The sequence below is a fragment of the Anabas testudineus genome, chromosome 7, assembly GCF_900324465.2.
Source record: "Anabas testudineus chromosome 7, fAnaTes1.2, whole genome shotgun sequence".
NCBI classification, from domain to species: domain Eukaryota; kingdom Metazoa; phylum Chordata; class Actinopteri; order Anabantiformes; family Anabantidae; genus Anabas; species Anabas testudineus.
The window spans coordinates 19,035,493-19,055,318 of record NC_046616.1 but is presented as its reverse complement, the minus strand read 5'-3'; the positions used below and the strand labels follow the sequence as shown (position 1 = coordinate 19,055,318).

The 19,826-nt window shown below is 38.7% G+C and overlaps 4 protein-coding genes across 4 annotated transcripts; 3 read left to right on the top strand and 1 right to left on the bottom strand.

Annotated features, from left to right (window-relative positions):
- Nucleotides 1–67: 67 nt before the first annotated feature.
- Nucleotides 68–5,289, bottom strand: LOC113167250 (eukaryotic translation initiation factor 4E type 3-like). The gene is made up of 7 exons (XM_026367693.1): nt 4,791–5,289; nt 3,941–4,013; nt 2,544–2,638; nt 2,380–2,440; nt 2,225–2,291; nt 1,944–2,099; nt 68–1,827 (listed from the first exon to the last, which is right to left on the bottom strand). The coding sequence occupies exons 1-7, from the start codon at nt 4,946–4,948 to the stop codon at nt 1,781–1,783; spliced, it is 657 nt and encodes a 218-aa protein (XP_026223478.1). The 5' UTR covers nt 4,949–5,289; the 3' UTR covers nt 68–1,780.
- Nucleotides 5,290–5,354: 65 nt separating this feature from the next.
- On the top strand, nt 5,355–12,283 carry LOC113167248 (serine/threonine-protein phosphatase 4 regulatory subunit 2-A-like). The gene is made up of 9 exons (XM_026367692.1): nt 5,355–5,478; nt 6,613–6,694; nt 6,891–7,061; nt 7,821–7,914; nt 8,024–8,061; nt 8,222–8,296; nt 8,571–8,720; nt 8,918–9,183; nt 11,082–12,283. The coding sequence occupies exons 1-9, from the start codon at nt 5,445–5,447 to the stop codon at nt 11,375–11,377; spliced, it is 1,206 nt and encodes a 401-aa protein (XP_026223477.1). The 5' UTR covers nt 5,355–5,444; the 3' UTR covers nt 11,378–12,283.
- Nucleotides 12,284–14,530: 2,247 nt separating this feature from the next.
- Nucleotides 14,531–16,473, top strand: guca1b (guanylate cyclase activator 1B). Its single transcript, XM_026367694.1, has 4 exons — nt 14,531–15,004; nt 15,299–15,448; nt 15,611–15,725; nt 15,967–16,473. The coding sequence occupies exons 1-4, from the start codon at nt 14,801–14,803 to the stop codon at nt 16,089–16,091; spliced, it is 594 nt and encodes a 197-aa protein (XP_026223479.1). The 5' UTR covers nt 14,531–14,800; the 3' UTR covers nt 16,092–16,473.
- Nucleotides 16,474–17,338: 865 nt separating this feature from the next.
- Nucleotides 17,339–19,423, top strand: oard1 (O-acyl-ADP-ribose deacylase 1). The gene is made up of 5 exons (XM_026367695.1): nt 17,339–17,595; nt 17,725–17,890; nt 18,736–18,794; nt 18,884–18,996; nt 19,130–19,423. Exons 1-5 carry the CDS (start codon nt 17,554–17,556, stop codon nt 19,275–19,277), a joined length of 528 nt encoding a protein of 175 aa, XP_026223480.1. The 5' UTR covers nt 17,339–17,553; the 3' UTR covers nt 19,278–19,423.
- The last annotated feature ends 403 nt before the right edge of the window (nt 19,424–19,826 follow it).

Sequence of the window (19,826 nt, the reverse complement as noted above, 5' to 3'; positions counted from 1 at the left end):
CCATAAGATCATTCAATAACAATATTAACATTCTTACTGCACATGAGAATTACAAACAACAAGAAACACGAGTTTAGGCATCTTTATTTTTCAAACACATGTAAAACTAATAGAGAAACATGACTAGATACAAGTCCAACATGCTGAACACAGATGACGGTAACATTCTAAACTGCTGGTAAACACAAGGCACCATCCAAGATCAATAATCAGTTACAAGTTATGACAGTGATCAAATGTGAATAAGCAGGCATACAGTATTGTTTTTCTCTTCTCCTGCAGTATGTGCTTTTAATATTATTGCATGAACACAACAATACAGCAGCAATATTGCAAGTTTGGCAAAGTCAGTGGTCTTACAGCTAACTCCTCCTGAGAATATTGTTGATTTTATCAGGAGAATCTGAGCCAAGACACCAGCATTATAAACCCTTCAGTATCTGATATCAATGAAGAATCATAGCAGCAGTCTTTGTGGGTTTCAACAGATACTCTACGTTACCCCAGATGTCTTAGTATTGTAGTACTAGCACTGAAGAAATTCAGCTCTGCTCTTAGCATCCTCATACACTGTTTCACGCATAAACACATGGGCAAGGCGCCTTTGGTGAGATGTAGAATGTTCAACTTTCAAAATGTCATAGTTTGAATAATACAACATAAACACAAACAAAAGAAAAGTTAAAGCTAAGGATTTGAGAGCTATTGTAATTGTTATGTGCAGCCGTAGTAAATCAGTCCCGATTAACTTGGCTCATACAGACTGTGACAGGTTTCCGTGCGCCGCATGTTTATTGTTCATTTTTCCCCGAGGGCCAGGTTCACATATTTTCATTTAAACACAGGTCATGTGAATTTATAAAAGCACGATTTCAACACTGTCATCCACATCTTGGTTAATATTAAAAGCAGACAAAAGAAACCCACAACAAACTGAACATAAAACAGCTATACATGTCATCAGAGAAGGTGAAACAAAACCAATGTGCATTTGGTCTCAGGTATTATGTCAGTTATCTTAAAACTGTACAGTGAGAAATAAAGTGCTTGATTTAGGACAGAGGCGTGTGACAAAATGACAACCACAACATTGCAAAACTGCCACAAACTCTACAGAACAGAAATGACTGCATATATTTTTGAGCATCTACTCATAATGTTGTGTACCAAGGTCAGTTTATTTTAACAGGAAAACATTTCTGTCACTGTTGCCATAAAGAAAATGAAGAAAGGAACATGTGATTTTCAGCTCATATTAGCTTTACAGAACTCTAAAAACATAGGTTATTCACAACAGGCAACAGTACTTTTGGCTATAACATAGAGACGAGTGAAAAGAGCCGAGTAGAAAAACCTTGTGATGTTTAGTTAGGATCAAGTCTCACTTTTTGGAACTGGGGTTCCCATTAGATCAAAACAGGATTTAATTCAATGACTGTGCTTGGAAACTGTACATTATACGATATAATACATCTAAAAAATATCTAACCAATTTTTTGTTTTTTGTTTTAGTTTTTTTTTGCAAAACCCTGCAGTATAAAAGAAACACTGCTACAATTAAAATGAACCTAAAACGAGTTTTACTTACAGCTAATGTTTTGTTTATGAATGACAGAGGTGTTCGGAAAATGGCATACTCCATTTGTTGAGTTTCATAGTAGATGGGCTACATTTTGGGGTAACTACCATAACTACAAAACATGCCCAAACATTCTGATCCGAAATGTGTTCATGTGTAAAGGTAGTGTGCATCTCCAGCGTACTAATGTGCAAAAATGTGCTAGTGTCTTGATCTGCCCCCTTCAAAAGCATGATGCTCCTCATGTGCTGAAATGGAAGCGAACAGAACAATTAACCCTCTTACATAACATTTTACTGAATTCCTGTCAATCTGTTTGAGAAATCGTCATACATCGCTGTTGCTATTCAAATACAATACTCACGCTTGTAAAAGACAGCTTTAAATGGGATCTGTGGAAGAAGCTCATAGATCCTTCCCAAGATATTTGACTCGTTAGCGCAAGAAGCATTTCCATTCCAGACCTGAACGACATCTTCTCTGTCTCTTACACTGACACTGACACCAACTACTTCATCCTCTGCAAGAAGGGCAACAGAGATGAATGCATTCAGAATTGCAGTAGCACACATGCACTAGAAAAATACAATTTTATTAAACAGAATGCAAAAGCCACTAGATTTTGAACCTCAAAAACTAGATTACCTGGGGCACAATAATCACTGAACTGTTCTCCAATAGTGGCCAATAGCAACTCCTTCCACACAGCAGACTGTAAATATGAGGACATATTTGTCAAAAGGTAAATAATTAACATCCACACAGTGCCTACAAAGACATGTATTGATTATACCACTTACTGTGCACTCTTTGGGTACTTTCATTTTCCAAACGCCCCCTTTAGCGTTGCTTTCCTCTTCCCTGTATGCGAACCAGAAGCCATCATTACACAATGCAATTTTGAACAGTTTTATGTGTAGCATGTACACACTCATTCACACGTTCATCTTGAAGTTAAACTCACCAGAGTGGTTTCCGTTCTCCTCTCATCAGATGATAGCTACATCTCAGTGGTAAGTTAGAGACGCTGGGTATGTTGTTGTATACTCTCCAAAAGTTCTACTCCAGAGTGAGGGTGAATAGAGGAAAAAGTTGTTGTTTTTTTAATCCATGTACTGGCAAAGGTCTTTTCCACATTACTATTAACTACCAACGTATTACACTTCATATAAGGGAACTTTTAAAAAGCTCTGTAACATATATGCCATAACTACTAATACTACTTTGATAGAAGGAAAACGACCTGGCATGCTGATTACGTCTTTATAATTATATGCATCTATAAGCTGATCAAGAGACATGTCTTAACACGTGGTCAGGAGTTCTCGACATTATTTTAGTAAGTTGATGACATAATGTCAGATATCAGGCTGACAGAGTAGAGAAAAAAAGCAAAACAATAAAGTTAACACAAGCATGGACTGAATCTGATCAACCTCTGATGAACCTCAGACTAGGTGTACAATGTGTATAGAACTGCAAAAGAGCCATTAGATATGTTTTTTTTTTTTTTTTTTTTTTTTTTTAAATCAATGCTATGAGAGTTTCTTGGCTGCTCTCCAAAGACCATTCTTAATTAGGCATCTCACACTATGGAACAATCAACTTGGCACCCAAATGAAACTGCCAGATGCTGAGCCAGGTCCTTTAACAAAGAACAAACTCTGATACACTTCCAACACCTATTTTTGTCCTTGAACTCTCTATATTCCCCTACAGACGTCACACTAAGTATTTGTCACTTTAGCCAACACAACATTTTTCCAACATTGTCTTTTTTTAATACTGTGTCCATATTTTCTATATTTTCTAGTTGTATTATAAAAAAAGATCTCTGCACTGGACTGAAAGATCGATTGAAAAGTCAACTCAACAGCACCTGCCTACCTGAACTCCCTCATCCAGGTCTACAATCCCTCCCACCCACAGTGCTCTGCCAACAAACGACGTCTGGTGGTTCCATCACTATATAGTGAGCTCAGAAGGCCCACAGTGGTGAAAAGACCTCCCAAACTCTGCACGTTCAGCAGCCTTATTCCCAATTTACAAAAATCTGCTCAACTCTTCTGCAACTGCAACTTCCTGCTCAATTAATATAAAAACAAATCTCTGTACAATCTTGAACTTGCACCTTATGAAACAGAAATATTTCTTCCTATAGTACTTTGCTTTAATGTTTTCTTCTCCTTGACTTTGATTTTTTCCTTGTTTCCTTGAGACTACATCGGTCATAATAGTATTGCCAAAATAACAAAACTAATGATGGTGAGAGATTTTTGGACTAACAGTGGTTCTAACTACCATTTATTGTTCTTTGCCCGTTCAGCTGTGACTTTGTACCAAAACTGTAAAGCGTCCCACCTGGACAGTCTCCACTGTGTAGATTTTCTTCAGGTTTGATTCACATTCAGCTGCTGTTGTTCCTGGTAAAGATCTAAATAAAAAAAAAAAAAAAAAGCATTTCTCATGACTTCTTTAAATGCTGTGGATACATTTCTTTTAGTTGCTATGCTACTCAGACATGTTTCAGAGAGCTGCCCTCTGAGCAGACATGTTGGGGGGGGGGGGTGGAGATCAGATGACAAATAAGCCAGTAAACAGTAAACAACACTGACCTCATTTGAGCACAGATTGATTCATACACACTCAGGATTATAAGGATTGGGAAATTCTGTCTCTCTTCTTTAAACTCTGTGGGGATCATCCTATTCTAAAAACATTTGAGCTGCAGAAATTAAAGTAGCAGAAAATAATAGCAACAGTCACATGAGCTGTGACTCAGCGCGTTTTCTTTTTTAAATAACAAATGTGCTCATGAAAATACAAGGCTGAACTCAAACATGACCTCATCTGAAATCAAGTGGAGTTATTAAATTCAGTCAGCGGCTCCAATTTATGCCCTTTGTTTATTTTAAGGACCTCTCAAGTGGAGGATTTGCATATGTAGGTCACAGAGAAAACAAGTTTGGAGAAAGGCTGTGCTGGAGCTATAACCATGTTGTTGTTTTTCTGTCATTTATAAAAGATATAGGATTCATGCTGCGTTGTTAAATACACCTATGCCCTAATGTGGCTGATTTAAACAGGCCTGATGAAATGATCATATCCTTTCTTTGTTCTCATTAAAAGGTCAGATACAAGGAGTTCACCTACTGGACACTGACTAAACACTAACGACATAAAGTACCAGAGTAACCCAGCAGCGTCTTACCTATCAAGCCAGAAAGTCCACGGAGAATGTAAAGGCAAAGTGTCGGTTTCGTTTTGTGAGATCATCCCCAAATCTCTGTCGCTGATGTGCAGGCTGTGCTCCAGCAGACCCGGGCTGGATGTTGTGCTCGGCTGTAATGCAGCTACAGGAACTGCCATCGTTAGGTTCCCTCTGAAAACCGAATGACTTCGCGAAAAAACACAAGCTGCCTTCCTGTGCTAATGCTTGTCAGGCGCTGTTACCGATATGTTTACAGGTTGGTTCGGTAAATTTAACCCAGATCAGCTGTTGACTCATTAGTTGCTTCACCGGTTTGCGCCGTCACAGCCTGTGTTGACGCCCGCTGACTGGCCGCGGTACCTGCAGCCCACCAGAGAGCTCCACAAGTTTCTGTTACTAAGGTCTGCAAACAGATTGACTGAAAATGTCATTAACCGCCCTAAACAAACGACGGGATGTCAATTCTGGCTGCTTATCCAGTTGCTGTCCGGTATTCAAAAGCTTTGTTGATGCCAGGTTAAAGTGAAAACCGTCTTCCGCAAATGTTAATACGTAATTGTAGACATGCGCAGTCTGCCCTGTCACTAGCTTTGTTGAGTTGCTAACTGCTACTGCTAACTAGCAAGTATTTCCTGCCTGTGACTGGACACAGCTATGGACATCGACGCGTTGTTGGAAGCATTTCAAGGCAATGTTTACATTTATCTAAATAAGTGATGAATCGTTAGTGTAGATTTCCTTTTACACTTGTTTTGATGCATTCAGCACAATGTGTAATGTTTGCTAATTACGTTATGCATGTTACTGTAACTTAACGCTAGCTTACCAACATCGACTAACGCTAGTTAATGTTTAGACACTTTAGTTATGGACACTGATATTATTTTGTGCTTGATCTTGTTCGTTTATTGTTGTACTGTGAAAGAAAAAAGTTGGTAATGTCTTACACAGGTGACCCATTTATTCCCTTACTGATACTCAGTCGGTTATGTAAACAGCTAGCTGGTAACGTCACAATAACCGTACTACTCTGCGACTAACTTTGACAACAACTTTCCTAGCAGTCCATTGAATCGTTTTTTGTTAGTTTTTTGGAGAAAAACTTAAAAACTCAAATGCATTCTCCTTAAAATAACTTAAAACGTGTTTAAAATTCTTACGTTTAGTTAAACATGTCTGGCATACTTATTTCTTCACGTTAACTGTCTAAAGTAGTAATGACTATTAAGAGAAGCCCGAAGATCTCCACATGAGTATCATACACGAGTATGGAAAGTGGAAATGATTAACATTTGAAAACCAGATAATTGCGACATCAGAGCAATTAACGAATTTTCAAAATCAGTGCATACTGTCTTTGTGTCATGAACTAATCTATATTGCATATCTAATTATTGCAGCTCTATGCTCCTGCTCACTTCTATAGCTATTAAGCTCATCAACTCTTCATGAGTACATCTGGGTCCAGTGGAAAGTACAAATATAATGTGACTATAAACTAATATTTCTAAATTCTTTTGGACCTTGTTTTCCTCGCTGTTTTAGCCATATGCACGTGGAGTGGGGAATATAGACTTAAAACAGTATCACAATATTTTACAGTATTTTGACAATCACATTATAAGTGACATTTTTCCAGAATAAAATAAACAACATGCTTAATTTCTAATGTTTACATGCATCTTGGTCATTACGAAATCTTTCAATTTTAAGTAAGGTTAATGGAGCTACAAACTGTTTGTTTTGGTCAGGGTCCAATTTTAGTCTTCTTAGATTTGTTACCTATACACTCATTGCTTTTCTTTTCATATGAACTTTACAGATTTTGAGAAGAAAGGAAAGAAAGAGACTTGTCCTTTACTGGAGCAATTCCTGTGTCATGTTGCCAAGACAGGGCAGCCGATGTGAGTACTAACTACAGGCTGACCTATAAGCTAAAACTTGAATTTGACACACATAAAAGATGACTTCTGTTTTGCCGCCCCTGAATCTGCTGGGTGAACTGCTTGTCACTGTTAACAGAGATTTTGTTAAAAGTATGTTCCAATTTGTCACTTTTTTGTGAATGACATGCGACTTTGCATTTCCAATGTCATTCAGGATCCCATGGTCACAGTTCAAAACATACTTCATGTTTAAATTGGAAGAGGTCATGGAGGATTTCCACGCTTCCGCACCAGAACAGAGAGGACTGCATAATCCCAATGTAGAATATGTTCCCTTTGAGGAGATGAAGAAGAGGATCTTAAAAATAGTGGATGGTTACAGTGGGTGAGTAAAGCTTTTAATTGCAAAATCTATCCTTCCTCACAGCCCTACCCCACATAAGAAACTGAACAATGTAATTTCCATTTACATGAAACCATTCATGCATGCCCGCTACATTATTAGTAAACCTGCACAGATCGATCAGCCAAGGTCTGAATGGGATCAAATTTTTAGCTTCTTTGGCCACAACCAGTAACCAATTGATCAGCGTCTGAGATATCTTATTCTGTGCTGGTGAAATTTATACATGCATTGTGATTTACGGATGATTCCCGCTGAATCAGCTGCGATACAATACAGCTCCACATGCACACTCGCGCACACACACACACACACACACACACACACACACACACACACACACACATACATACATAAAATAACACCCATGAAAACATGTGGTGCCTTGTTGCATTCTCCTCTTCTTCTTTCTGTTAACTGTTGCTCGTGTTTACATTTGAGAAAGTACAAATACTGCACTTCATTTTTATTCACTAGGGTTGTAAAGGAAAAATGTTTTGTCAGATCTCAACTGAGTATTTTAGCAGCAGATATTATTATGTTTTAAACTCATAAGACTAAAATAAGAATTATTTTGACAAACAATTCTCATTAGTCACTTAGTCTATGTGATAGCATGTATGTGAACCTGTCCAGATTGATATTTTTGTCATTCAGCTCCACTGCTCCATAATTTGCAAGTTTTCAAAGACACCTGTTGCACTTGGCTGTGCATGGCTAATCCTATATATATATTTCCAGAATCCCTTTCACCATCCAGCGTCTTTGTGAGCTGCTTACGGACCCCAGGCGAAACTACACAGGAACGGACAAATTTCTCAGGGGTTTGGAGAAGGTGAAGATTGTTAGCACTTAAGAGAAGCAATATTTATGAATATAGTTTTCGATATGCTTTCCACACTTCAAAATTAATTCTAAAATCTGTTATTGTCTGTGTATGGCAGAATGTAATGGTGGTGAGCTGTGTTTATCCCACATCAGAGTAAGTACATCCTAAAACCTTTGCTCTTATGGATATACTATCTTTCTTGTTCTGATGCACCCTTGCAGCTTCTTTGGATTTTTGATTTTTTGTTAGCCACACTTGTACAATTACACAATTAACCTCTGCTTCTTTTTGTGCCTTTGTACAACTTTCAAAGGAAAAATGGGGCATCCTGTGTAAACAGAATGAATGGAGTGATGTTTCCTGGTAACTCTTCTCTATATTCAGACAGGTAGGATCAACATACTGTCAGTGATTGCCATCCACAAACTAAAATTGTTTAATGTACGAAAGAAGTGGAATTAATTTAGGGCAAAATAACCAAAAGACGGTGATGGCATAGTAAGGATAGATCTGTCTTGTATGCCACTGCAGCAATTTACCTGTTGATAATTAGGTAACTTTCTTTCTTTCTTTTCTTTACTTTTTTTTTTTTTTACTGTTTTGTTTTGTTTTGTTTTGTTTTGTTTTGTTTTGTTTTGTTTTGTTTTGTTTTGTTTTTGCAGCCGAAACATAAATGGGCCAGGCACACCAAAACCACTCAACAGACCAAAGTTGTCATTATCAAATTCCCTTTCCACCAATGGGCTGCCCGACTGTCCGGTCAGCAAAGAGCCAGAGTCGACCACAGGAGAGGCTGAGCAGCACCATATCAGGTATCACAGTGTAGTATACTGAGTGAGTCTACTCATTATTTCTTTATTTAAAAGGACAAATCCTAACATCTCCTTCAAAACCATAAGCAGGGTCTTCTCAATTCCTCTCCTCTCCCTTGCGTGCAAGCTTCACAGCGGCATAAACAAGAGCATTTCGTTTGATGAACTAATTGTCTGCATTTGTGTTGTTACTGCAGTGACACCTCGCTCCCTGAAGGTGAAATGACACCAAACAGTGGGATAAAGAACAAACACCCAGAGGAAGAGGAGGACGCTGATGCCGACAAGAAAGAGGTCAAGAGGCTGAAGAAAGAGGAGGTTGAAACTGAGAGCGAAGAAAAGCAGTCATCTTGTCATCAAGGGTCAGAGAGCTTGTCAGATAAACTGGAGTCTTCAGCAGACACTTGTGGTCAGGAGTACAGTGGAACGTCTTGTGACACATCTGCTATTTCTGAGGATCATGGTGAGTGTGAACTTAGCATCAATTAGGCTGAGGTACAGTGGTGCTTGAGAGTTTGTTAACTCTTTAGATTGTTCTCAATTTTCCTAAAACTAGAAACTCAGTTAAGCAAATAAGTCAAAACAAGTAGACTTTTGATTTTACGTATGTGAACATGTGCCTTCAGGAAACAGCATTTCTATGTGATTAAGCAATATCAAAAACTACATTTCTTATGCTGTAACCATTCTTTGGTAGAATGACTTGTGTGTCTAGGGTTGATGTCTTGATACACGATCCACATTCTCTTGAGCTTCATTTCACAGATGGATACCTTGACATTTTCCTTTAGAATGTGCTTGTACAACCTCCAATAGTTGGCTCCATCAATCATGGCAAGCCGTCTTGGTTCAGAGGCAGCACAGCTGGGCCAAAATCATACCTCCAAACGAGTTGCAGTTCTGCAAATCTGTGTTTTGAGGTTCACAAAGCTTCCTAAGCCTAGAAGTTGCTCCTAGTGGTGAAATTGTAAAAAAATTCTTAGAATGATGTTGTTTCGAAGAATTTCCCCTTAAAGTTAAGATTAAATCCTAGTAAGGATAAATTCAGAATGCATCTTCACCTCCTTGGGTGAAAACCATTCAGGTTAGGAGTAGGGAGGATGACTTTTAAGAGCCTTAAAAGTTTCTTAAGCAGAGGACAAAATGATCTGATTAGAGATATGCTCACATCATCCACCCAACACAGTAACACTGTAGTACAGTGATGTCTTGTATCTGTTAGAACCTTCCATCAGCACGATCAGACACACTACTGCAGCACTGCATCTCACTGATTTTCACTGGACGTTCAGACCATACAGAGCAGACATCCCCAACGTTCTTGATATAATTGAAACAAACTACATCATCGCACCAGAAAAAGAAGATATTTTGCTCGAATATAATAACAATAACAATAATAACTGACACTTTATTAATCCTCTTGGGGAAATTCTTTGTGGACAGGCTGCTCCCTTGAAGGGCCAAGGGTTCAAAGTTTAGTGTCTTGTCCAGGGACACTTCAAAATAATCGGAATTCAGGGGGGAACCAGTAATTGAAACATCAACTAACCTACCAACTGGCCCACAGTTGCCCCAGTACATCTTCAAACTTTCATTATGGCAGCTAACGTAACTCTAAAATTGATCTTAATCACACCAACCTGCCAATCAACCGCTCCAAACACAGTCTCAACACTAACTGAACAACTTGAACCTGCAAAGCAATGAGTTCTCACACTCATAGCAGAAATCAAAGTCCAAGCAGCCATTTCACTCAGGTCATTACAATATATATTTCAACCAATCGCAGCTTTTAAAACAATGTGTCCTCTCTAGCAACAGGGTCAACCACACTCTCTCCTCATTAAGATAAAGCCTTTTGTCCTTTCCTAGGTCAGAGTTACTCTGAAAAGTTTCCTAAATCACGGTCCTCCCAGCTCTTGGTGTTTTTGTTTTGTTTTTGTTTTGTTTTTTTCTCTGAGCACTGCACGATCTGACTTATTGACTTGACGTCTACTTCTGGGGATGTTGGCAACTGTCTTTAATGCTTTCCACTTATTAAAAACTTTCTCACTGTAGAACATTGAACTCCAAATTGTTCGGAAATTCTTTTGTAGCCCTGAATGCTTCAGCCCGGCATGGAGGTCTTTAGAGGTCTGCCCACCTGCTGACGATTATGAGCAAATCACTGCAACTTACCCACTTACATCTTTTGGAAGCAGTAAGGGTGTACTTAGTATTGCCACAGGTTTTTTTGTTTTTGGCTCCATTTTTGTTAAATAAATAATGGCACAGTGAAAAATGTTATGAGGTTCAATTTAGGTTTTCTTTCACACATTCAGATCAAATGCCTAAAATGCTGTCCACTTTGCTCCCCAGAGCCCAGCAGCACACAGACAGAAACATCTAAAACAGAAGGAGACTCATGTGAGACGGCGGATGTCACCAGTCCGAATAATGACAGAAGTGTGGACCAACCTGAGCTGTCTGCTCCGTCAGAGGAGAGCACAAGCTTTGAGCAGGACAATGGGAAGAACAGCAACAGTGAAGAGGGCCTACCCAGCACTGAGCAGGTTGCCTCTTCTTCTAGTAATGTATCTGACCTGTCAACAGAGGGCGATGCTGACAATTCCGACAACACAGAGACTGCAATAGAGCCTGGGGAACATGACTAACTTGAAGCCCAGGCTGCTAAGTGACTGTGTTTTTTTTTTTTTTTTTACACTGTATGATACCACATCAAGGGTATATATGTAGCACTGTGGACCTCTCAACTTCAGGACCAGGAGCAACTTGGATTTTCTTATGGAAGGATCTTTTTGTCCTCTTCAGTTTCAGCTACTCAAGGCCACACGTTAACAGGTCTTTAAACTGGAAGGAAAAGATTTAAAGAAGATTATGAAGACTCAGCTTTTTTCACTGTTGACTAAAAGTTTTTTCTAATCTTTTATTTCCCCTGATTTTTATATCTGAACATTATAATTTAACCTTGATAACTGAGAGAATGTCATCAATCATTACTCATTTGGCATGTCTTTCCAAAAACATACATTTGACAGTTTGAGTTGTGTTTTGGCCCAAGCATAGCTGCTTTGATGAATGTGTATCTCCCCTGATGAACTAGGACAGCTGCCGTTAGGAATGCAAAGCAACACTTCACAGATTGCTGCTTTTTCTATGAAGCACATACCATAAAATGTATTTCATAGCTTTCACTTGTTAGCTTTGGCCCTTTTGAAGGATGTGTAAAATGTCACAGTTTTGCTTTGTCACAGTATGAAGCCAATATTAACACAATATGGCAACTGGATGTTTAGATGGTTCGGCCTAAGGGTAGCCGTTTCTGCATCAAACTCAACAACACAAGGTACATTTTACGTTTTCTGTATAACATACCTTAGTTGTATAACTGTCCTTTTTGATAGCTAGGATTTTTACAGTATGTAGCTGTAATTTTTTTGTAGACTTGTAATACATGTCCACTGCCTTCATAAGACTGATAGATGCTGGAAACTGAATGCTTGAGCTTGTTTCATGGTATTCATGGAAAGCAATAAATGCTAAAACCTATAGTCAGTTCATATTATGGGAGTTGTTCTTTCGAGTTGCAAATTCAGGTATGTTTCATACCTGCAGAAGAACGTAGAGCCAACAAATTCTGAAAAATCAACTTCTATTTAGAATTAGCAGTGCTGACTGATTGATACCGTCTACCCAGAATTTCTGTTCCAGATCCTAACAGTTTGAGTTTAAATGCTTCAAAAATGTTTGACCCTTCAAAATCAATAGTCAGATTTCAGTTTCAGGTCTACTTTAAAGCAGCTATATCAGTATTTTACACAAAATACTGTATGTATTAGATGATAATGTGAAAATTTATGTTGACATGTGACAGAAGCCGCTTGTACAAAGAAATGTCAACTAAATCTACTGCTGGATCGTGAATTTCAGCTCAGTCTTTATTTGTTGCTCTGAAAATTTCATGTTCACTCTTGACTGCAAACTACCTGCTAAGAATCAAGTTGCACCTCAATGCACAGCAGCTGGCTTCTTCTTTTTCTCCTCACCACAGCGAATCATCTGCCTCCATTTAACCCTATCCTCTGCATTAATTTCATGTCCTGTCTCACTACATCCATCAGTCTCCTCTTTGTTCTTCCTCTAAACCTTCTGCCTGGCAGCTCCAACCTCAGCATCCGTTTACCAATATGGTCACAATCTCTCCTCTAAACATGTCCAAACCACCTCAATCTGGCCTCTCTGACTATCTCCAAAACATCTGACATGGACTGTCCCTCTGATGGACTCATTCTTGAACTAGCTTTTAGCAGATAAAGAGTCAGCTATGCCCCTAGGACATTGACCACAGTGGAGAACAGAACTGAACCAAAAGAATAAAGGATGCATTTAATCTCGTGCTAGAATGAAATGGAACATCAATCCACTCTGCTTCTCCCAGCCCTCTTACAACTCTCTTGCTAGTTACTTGGATTTGCAGGCTAAAATACACTCACTTACTGGCACCTGGTTTTTGTTGAAACCGTCAGAAAGATGATAATTCAACTGTAAGTATTATTTATTACTGAGGCCATACGTGGTAGTGGAGTCGTACAGGAGTGCATTATATTAAGAAATATTTCCAGTGTTTTGGCCACACTGGGGCATTGGAATATACAAGTGACAAGTGTGTATACATTCAATATTAGCATGTTGCAGTAACACCACAGAGACAGAATTGATGGGCCTTATTTGCATCCACACTGAGTAGAAGAAGAACTTAAGAATACTGGAAGACAAGAGGGAGAACAAAGGCTCAATTTGAAATATCTCTTGTGGATCAACAGAAGGTGTGAATCATTTTAACTGTGTGAGGATAACATCCAGTGACCCCTCAGGTGGCCTTGTCACTCCTAAACCGAGATTATCACTATCTCTGTTGTCAGCAGATATTGCGGGCCAGGACGGTATTGGGCCAGGCCAGTCGTGAGCTGTAAACAAAGGCTAACTCCACTGACAGTGCCACTGTTGTTCCTCTTCAAAAACTGCACGTCATTATTACCAAATATCTCCATTTGAGTCTCCATTTGTCTGAAACTGTATCTGAACAATGCCACTGGCTGTCAAGAAAATGTTTCTATCAAAAACATTTGCCCTCTCAATAATAGAGAATATTTATATATATATCAGTGAATTTAGCAACTATTTATTATGGGCTTCAGTGAGACTGAAGCAGGCATGTAAACTGTAATCAGGTTAACCATAAATAACCTGAAGGTCAGAGGTAACTACACACTTGGCCTGAATGAGTCATCTGACTGGCTAACTTCCAATACCAGAATAGATTAATTGAAATACATCAACAACTACAAGCAACATATTTTAATCTCAAACGGAAGCTTCTGGTGTTTATAACCAGAATGGTTCAACCAATTACTTCTTCTGGAAAGTACACCCTTGAGTTTTACTACAAGAAAACTATATTGAGTTCACTAAGTTACAGCCTGATTGTTTTGTTGTGTCTAATCTGAACCTATATTTTTTATAATAATTCTACATATACACATTTTCCATAGATTTGTGTTTTATTTCTGTTTATTATTATTTGAGGATATTCAGAATATTGGACACAAACAATTAGCTGAAATCACTCACTATAAAAACTAAATAGTTAAATACAGGAATGTGTTTCTACAGAGCAAACATACAGAATGTTTCTTTGTTTCAGATATGTAGAAGCAGCTGCACGAGGAAATCCCTCCAAGTCCATGCAGACTAATTGATTTTGACAAGTTTTAGTTTCTAATCCCTTATCATGTGATCCATAACAGTCTCAAGTGGCTCACTTTCACTGGGGATTTGCCATTATAGACAGCCTAATATTAATTCAGCTTGCATGGACTTTTATGCCATTTTGATCATTTTAATTTTTGCAGATTTTTACAGAGTTAGTTGCAGTAGATGGCTCAGTAAGTGAGGACAGGGATTTAAAGATGATGTGATACAGAGGTAAAAACTTAAAGAGCTAATCAGGCCAAACTGTTTCATGTAATGTGAGCATTCATTTCAGTCTTTGGGGTGTTGGAGATATTATTTCCACAATGGGTCAGCGCCTAAGCGAGGATAATGACTCGGACAAGGAAATTGATGTGGCAGAGCTGCAGGAATGGTACAAAAAGTTTGTTGTGGAATGTCCAAGTGGAACTCTCTTCATGCATGAGTTCAAAGCTTTTTTCGGCGTTACTAATAACAAGGAAGCTGCAGACTACATTGAAAACATGTTTCGAGCCTTTGACAAGAATGGCGTAAGTAGAAACTTCTCTTGTGATGAACTACAAGCTTTAGTCATTTGTTTTAGTAGTGACGCTAAACTTGCCGTCCACTGTAATAGTTATTGTAGGATTTGTTAATTGGAGGCACAGTATTATTGACAACTGCAGTTAAGTTAAAGTTAATTAATTAATCAAAAAAAAAAGATTGATTGTTTTTGTATATCTATACTGTTATCTACTACATTCTAATATAGACACTGCAGTCATTAGGAACTGGATCAATGTATCCCTTCATAAAATATGAATTACTTCTTTTTGTCCACTTAGGACAACACCATTGATTTTCTGGAGTACGTGGCAGCCTTGAACTTGGTGCTGAGGGGTAAATTGGAACATAAGCTTAAATGGACATTCAAAATGTATGATAAAGACGGCAGTGGGTGCATTGATAAGACCGAGCTTCTTGAAATTGTGGAGGTAATATTTATTATTTTATAGTAACTATGTGTACATGTATGTATATATGATTGAATATATATATATATATGAATTTGAATGCTTTCAAAACATATTGAAGAGTATTTCAAGGTCAGCAGTTAACTCAGCGTTCATTAGAACATCCTTTCCTTTTACTCTCAGTCTATTTATCGACTCAAGAAAGCCTGCCATGGAGAACTGGAAGAAGAATGCAATCTGATGACCCCAGACCAAGTGGTTGACCGGATATTTGAGCTGGTTGATGAAAACGGAGATGGTGAGTGTTTGTGAGAGTTTTCTGACAGCTTAAAAAGCTTCAAGGGTGATTTAAAGGGCATTGTTGAGACACTGTAATGGGTTTGTGGGGTGTTGAGGTAAAAGTGTGCATGTGTTCTTCTTGCTTGTGTATATCGAAAGGGTCAGTGGGTATTGGCTATATAGTGGTCCTCTTCCAATCAAAATTATAGAAATATTTTGTGGTATAAGCACATGATAGTGATATGTTCCTTGTCACTTAGGGGAGCTTTCGCTGGATGAGTTCATCGATGGAGCGCGGAGGGACAAGTGGGTGATGAAGATGCTGCAGATGGACGTCAACCCTGGGGAATGGATGAATGACAGAAGACGCAGCGCTGATTTCTAAGGCTCTAATGTGGACTGTCACTTTGTCACATGCATACATCCTTTATGTTCGACAAATCATGTTGGGATTTTGTAGCTAATGTGGTTTCTATGTACATAAAAACATCACTACAGCCATCCTGGCTTTCTGCTGTATTCTGGAGTATAAGATTAAGATTCAGTGTCCCATTTTGCTTGTAAAGAGTCTTCATTCACTTTGGTTCAGTTGTATTTAGTTGAGCTGCTGAGAGACTGAACAGCAGTAGTCTTGGTTGTATTTACAGCTGCCTATGGTGTTGTAGGTCTGTTTATGTGTATTTCATAAACACTTGCTGCATTTTCCTCTGCTGTGAGCATGAAACTTATTCAATAAACACTATTAAAGCCTCATCACATGGTCCACATTACTGAGCTGTTTTCACTTATTCATTTTTTTTTAATTTTTATCTCAACCCAACTTGAATTTAAAAAATAAAAAAATTTAATACTTCTGAATGTTACTGGGCATGTAAACAAAGGGTTTATCTTACTTACTGCTGTTCTTTCTCTGCCATATTTTCTATAAAAAATAGAGATATACAATTGAATATCACCCTACACACTTCACGCTACTACTTTTTGTCAACAGTCACATCCTCAACATACAAGCCAGTTACATGCCCACATCATAAATAGCTACCATACTTTTCTCACAGGAAGTGGTAGAACAAAAGGAGTTCCTGGTTGTAATTCCTACATAATTCATGGAATATTTTCTGTTAAAACCCACAAATGAATATCATAGTTTAATTTTAAATCTAATGTGGTGACAAAACAATTATAATGTAAAATGCATAAATAACAATTAGTAAAATACTACTACTAATAATAAAAGATAAAGATTACAATTATAAGGCAAGTGTTTATATCTAGAAATGACTTATGGGGTTCATCATAAAACGTCTTGCTAAAGATCCAGGTACCTGTTAATAAGATGACTTGTGTTTGGGTGGGAGGGTGTTTAAAAATGATTTGAATTCAGTTTTTAATAACTTCAATAAATAATAAATAAATATGAAAAATGAATAAATAAAATAAATATATAAAATCTCATGCTCATGCAATCAAATTAGAACTCAGTTATCCACAGGAGGATCCCAGATATTAGATTACTAGTAACTTAGATTACTAGTAACTTAGATTACTGTAGTAACTTAGTCTATATTACTTGTTACATGAGGCACCTCCAGTACCTCAGACCTGTACTTCCGGATAGTTCCACCTGCTCTCGCGAGACAACACGCAACTCTCGCCGCAGCTTCCTGTCCCGCACACATGTCTAACCGAGTGGTCGCAGCGCTTCTTCAAAGTCTCTCTGTTCATCGTTGTAGTCAGTTGTAGGGAAGTTAAATGAGTCAGTGTCGCATCATAAAGTACCTCCAGTCTTCTAGCAGGAGCGTTCATGTGTGTTCACGGCTGAACAAGTGCAGCCCTCACCGCTGTCAATGTCGTGTGTTCATCCACCAGTGAGCAGAGGCCGACTGAAGGTAAAGCTCACGGGGCTCGGGGGTCATCATTACCCTCAAAGAGGGGGGGTTGTGTCATAGTGTCGTTGTTTATCTGTTCCGCCATTGTGCTTTATCCTGGTGTGATGCTGCCGCCGCCTCCTGGTTCAGCCCGCAGAGGACAGCTGGAGACTCGGCTATGTCACCGGGAACCTGTTCTCCTGCCCCGGGGACGAGGCTCTGGCCCACTGCATCAGCGAGGACTGCCGCATGGGGGCAGGCATAGCAGTGCTGTTCAAACGCAAGTTCCGAGGGCTGGAGGAGTTAAAGCAGCAGAGTGAGTCAGCCCCCCCCCCCCCCCCCATCACTGAAATGTCATCAGGCCTGGACATGGCTTATTTCAGGGACACTGATTCCTGCTAGTTTTCTTCAGCAGAGTGAAAACTGCTTTTGATATCTGTTTTAGGTCAATTATAACATTTATAGCTCTATTTTTATTCTTCATGTTTTGTTTTAGCTGTTTGTTACTTTGTAGATGCTAATAAAGTAATACATTGTGATTTACTAATATGGATTAAGCCACTCTACAGTACTTAAAGTCCTTTGTAAAATACCCCTAATGTTACCATCTGTGATGTTTGGTAATATCATATACATCATTGTGAATAGGGAAATTTTATTATGATATGAGGGCTGTTCCACACGTCTGTTTGCTGTAATACTAAGGGATAACTAATTATTGCCTCAGAAACCTTATGTGTTCTCTAGGATTTCTTTAAAGTCACCAGATGAGAAGTGAAGGTACAAATGAATGTGACACGCAGCCTCAAGTACATTTTTGCCACAAACAAGGTGATTAGAGCGCGGGATGCACATCGAGCCACCGACACCTTCCTCATGCTTGGGGTACCAACATTCTGGATGCCCCACCATACTCATCCGACATCACGCCCTATGATTTCTGTCCCAATGGAAAATCCTATGAGTATTTTCAAGGTGTGATCAAGGCAATGAATGAAGTACACACGGGTTTGTGGTGATTATGTACAGAAGTAGGCAACAAACAAAAAATGAGGCAAAAAATGGGGTTATCTCTTTTATTTCTATAGAACTAAGTGACTTTTGAAACACATTTTGTTTGGGATTTGTGATGTGTCTTATCTTTTTCATTTGCCCAAACAGATAAGAAGACAGGAGAGTGCGCCGTACTGAGAAGAGGCAGACGTTTTGTCTACTATCTGGTAAAGGTGTAACATGACAATTAAATTGTAGCTGTAATCGTATTAGGATACAGATGCACACCTCTAGACAAAATATGTTTTATTTGCAGATCACAAAGAAAAAGGCGAGCCAGAAACCCGACTATGATGACCTGAGACGGAGCCTGGAGGACATGAAATCACACTGTGTACAGTGCGAAGTAACAAGAATATCCATGCCTCGGTACTTTCATGCCATTTAGTGATGCTGTTCTAAGAGACACGTACTAATTTGCTTAGTTAATTGAAGTTATGCATTTGTTCTGCTACGTCTATAGTTAAACAGTGTGTTTTGTCTCTCTCTGTCTTCCTGACAGTATTGGTTGTGGCCTAGATAGACTAAAGTGGGAAAGGGTGTCGGAGATACTGGAAGAGGTCTTCAAAAACACAAACATCTCCATCACAGTTTACAGCCTTCCTGAGAAAGCACAGACTACAGTGATGAGGGAAGAAATGCGCAGATGATTGATGTAAATGTCTGTTTATTGTTGTAATTAGTTTATGCACTTTACTGTATTACTCCTACATGTGGACATCATGATGTTTTTTTCTTTCTCCAGTGAAACAAATGTCATGTCACAGATTACATGAAAATAAATGTTTTTTTTGCACATCAAAGCTAACTTAACTTCATCAACGTCTGCAAGTATACGAAACATAAGGTACCATTGAACTCATCTGTTAGTATTTCTCATACATCACTTCTTTACTAGGGTTTAGCTATGAGGACTGCTTCCAAAATATGTTATTTAGATTTGTCACTGAATTCATATTCCCTGCTCTGTTCACCTGTCCCTTCTGAGCCTATTAGGAAAGGTTTTTCTGTATTTGCCTTTCTGTCCACCAAGCAATTATGTTGTTGGTGGAGCGTGTTTGCATTTTTCTCTGGCCATTGAAAAACATCCAGAGTGCCCATTGTAACCTCTGCAGATGGTTGAGGTATTGTGTGTGATCCATTATTGGTTTGCCCGGGGACTGTACGTTAATGCAGTTGGGACACAATGGACAGACCAG